This window comes from Bombina bombina, chromosome 1 (genome assembly GCF_027579735.1).
Source record: "Bombina bombina isolate aBomBom1 chromosome 1, aBomBom1.pri, whole genome shotgun sequence".
Classification (NCBI taxonomy): domain Eukaryota; kingdom Metazoa; phylum Chordata; class Amphibia; order Anura; family Bombinatoridae; genus Bombina; species Bombina bombina.
The window spans coordinates 274,847,981-274,851,512 of NC_069499.1; the positions used below are offsets into that span (position 1 = coordinate 274,847,981).

At 46.9% G+C, this 3,532-nt stretch overlaps 1 protein-coding gene across 1 annotated transcript; it reads right to left on the bottom strand.

Moving 5' to 3' along the window:
* Positions 1–236: 236 nt before the first annotated feature.
* On the bottom strand, positions 237–3,183 carry LOC128637305 (protein AF-17-like). Its single transcript, XM_053689781.1, is given in 3 exon segments — positions 237–1,910; positions 1,912–2,743; positions 2,746–3,183. Coding segments are annotated over 3 exon segments (2,631 nt in total). The 5' UTR covers positions 3,161–3,183; the 3' UTR covers positions 237–526.
* Between the last annotated feature and the right edge of the window lie 349 nt (positions 3,184–3,532).

The window sequence follows — 3,532 nt, forward strand, 5'->3', positions numbered from 1 at the left end:
AACGGAAACAAGCAGGGATGAGCGACTTGAAAGCTTTAAAAAAAAAATGGGTTGAGATGACACATTGCTTTACTTCCAACTGAGTCATAGATTGCTAAAATAAGATGACTAAGAAGACATGGGAAAATTGTGAAGGCCATCAATTTCCCAGTTTTTAAGATGAATAAATCTCAGGATTATTATCATATTGAGGAGAGACCTTAGACAAAGCTAATTTCCTCTAAGTCTCAGTGAGTGTGTACCTTGTACATGTTTCTTTGTGGAAGTTAGGCAGGAATCCCGATTCTTGGTGAGCAACTATTCCAGAAAAGATATATCATTTTAAACTGATTCTGTATGAGACAATGTATATGTATAACATTATATGTCCACTTATGTGACATTATGTTCTTGGCCTCATCATAGCTGTACACCTCTTTCCAGCAAAATCAAGTGTATCCCTTATTTTTCATAAACAGGGCGATTGCTTCTTCCTTGCTTCATTGACTCATCTCACTCTTCCTTACACAGGTCAAGACCGAGCACTTTATCCCTTGTCCTGGTTTGTCGGAGTCTTTTCACCACCTCTTGAGGTTTTTGGACCACACCCCTCACTCTGAAGCCCCAAGAAGGGAGGGGTTTGTGCTGTAAGAATGGGAGGGGCAGGTGATGAAGCCATTGTGCTACAAGTTGAGGTCACTGGAAGAAGGGGTGGTGCTGTGGATGATGCCATAAGTCGCTGAAGATCGCGTCGTTGCTGTATGTTCTGAATCCACTGGCAAAGAAGGCTCTGTTGATCTGCAGTAAGATTTGTTGATGTGATCTGCTGTAACTGGTGGAAAAGATGCCTCTGCTGTTCTGAAATAGTATTCATTGTTGGGAGACTGCTTGGTATCTGGGAGCCAACTGTTCCACCTCGCAGAGCATTTGGCGTTTGCCCTGCTGTCCCTTGAAGACTTCCGCTGATGCTTCCCAGAATACTATTCAGTGCAAGTGCTCCTGGATTTCCTGACAAAGCCCCTAGTAGAGGGATGGTGGCAAGAGAAGGTGGTGCCCCTTGGCCTGATGATCTTACTAGCCCATTCACAAGCTGCTCTGCCCCTATGGTTGGTAGCGAAGGCCCACCCTGTGGGATTGGACCTGGTGGAGAAGTACTGTGCACTGACAGACAAGAACTGCTTCTACTGGGGCAGCCTGAGTGGGGGTCCTCAGACAGTGAATTCTCTGTACGGAAGCTGCCCTTTGAAGTGGGACTTTTATTATTGATATAATCTTGTGAGCTACCAAGTGAAGCGTTAGCTGTTGGCAAATTAGGAGGGAATGGGCAGGAAAGCTGGACATTGAGTAGTTGCAGCTTCTCCTTTCGTGCAGTTAGAGTCAATATCTGATCCTGCAAAGAACGATTCTCCTTCTGCAGTGAGTGCAAGGCTTGGAGCATGTCTACAATATTAACTCCTGCCTCTCCATGCTTTTCCAGTAGCTGCTCAAGGTTAGCAGTGACTTGAGGGACACTTTCATTTTGACTGCAGGGGGCACTTGGATCAAACAGAGGTGGTAAGCTGCTGATGGGTGACATGGATGACAGACTCTCTCTGGGGGAGCTCCCTCTACACACAAAACTGCAGTCTTCCAACTCAGGCTCTGTGCGGCTGCTCTCAACCTGGCTGAGAAGAGGAGGCATTGACAGTGGACTTCCAAAAATGTGAGATGAGGGAATACTGAAAGTGGGTCCAGCCAAAGAAAAAACCTATGTAGTAGATGCAGTGGAGGAGGGAGTAATAGGGCATGCTCTGCTGTACGGTGGAAGGGAGTTCTGGTGAGAAAGGAGGCTGGAGGAAAGCGGAGTACTGCAGGCTTTCCTCACTGTGATCAGGTCCTTGTTACTGGTGTATATACCTGAGGATAGAAGAGGGGACTCCAGGCTGACACTGTGTAAGAGTGAGAGGGGAAGTGCTGTGTGAAGGATTGTTTTTGCTTCCGCGGGGTCGCCCAGGGCCATGCCTGCTCCTCTTGTTGCCCTTGTGCTTTTTTTCCCAAGGTGGTTCTGCTCCCTCTCTGCTCCATTTCTGTGTTCGAGTTTCACCAGGAATGGGATCCCAAGTTCGAGGGGTGCCACCTGAGACAGTGGAAAAGCGCATAATGGAACCTAAGCTTGAAAAAGTAAGTTCTGGTGGAGAGGGAGGTGCAGCCCTTGAGGATCCCTCTTCATCATCTTCCTCTTCCTCTTCTTCATCCTCATCTTCTTGTTCCTCTAGTTTTGGAAAGGTAACCAGAAGAGGCGGAGAGGAGGTATTACCTGCTGGGAGGGAACCTCCACCTGTTGCTCCCTTTCCAATTTTATGACCTCTATGATTTGATAGTTTCTTCCCTTTTACCTCTGACCTTACAATCTCCGGGCTATCCATACTGCTTTCCTGCTTCTCAGCAGTTATGGGTAGCAGGGATGGAGCATTCAAATGACCTGGGGAATCCCGGTGCTTTCTATGCCGGATCCTCTCTTTGTCTTTATGACTCTTCTTCTGTCGGTCTCTATATAGAATAGGTTTTTCTAGGGCAGGCGAGGCAGAACGACTGCACCGACCAGGCACAAAAGGACAGGTGAGACGAGAAACCTTCTGAGGGTCGCTCACCATCTTGTTGAAGTGGTACTTGCAGTATCCAATATATTTCACATTATCCACCTCCTGAGCCTCCTCTTCACACAGCAGCCCAGCCATCTGAGCACATGTCACGTGGAATGCCTGTCGACAGCCGTGACGATTAAGGTCATACAAGCCCCTGATGCAGCTCTACTCTCGCGGCCTTGTTCTTCACAAATATAGCAGGTCTTGTTAAAGCGATCATGGGGAACATATTGCAGCACAATGGGTTCCATAGTCAGGACATTGGCAAACTGAACCTCAGGAATATAAAGAACACACATCACATGTGCCCAACCTCCATTGTCTGTTTTCTTTAGTGCCCCTTCTTTATGTGGGCAAAGGTCACATCTCACTCGGGCAGCCCTCTCCTGAGACTCACATTTCTGACAAAACCAGGGTCCTGTGGGAACCTGCACAATCCCATAGCAGGCTTGATGCACAGCCACATTGCACCCATGTCCGTCACAATAGACAAGCGGGTTCTCGGCCCAACCTCTCTCATCTGAGCACACGCAGCAGCCTCCAACCATCTCCTTCATCCTCCCATGGATCCGCCGCTATCCCTGGGGCCGGACGGCCGACCAGCCGGGGACACTACGCATGCGCGGCTTGCTCCGCACAACCCGAAACCCACTTTTTTTCTTTCATGATTTTAAAAGAGAATGCATTTTTAAACATCTTTCTAATTTACTTATATTATCTAATTTGATTTATTCTCTTGATATTCTTTGCTGAAAAGCATATCTAAATATGCTCAGTAGCTGCTGATTGGTTGCTGCACATAGAAGCCTCGTGTGATTGGCTCACCATGTGCATTGCTTTTTCTTCAACTAAGGATATCTAAAAAATGAAGCAAAATAAATAATAGAAGTAAATTGTAATGTTGTTTAAATTTGTATTCTCTATCTGAA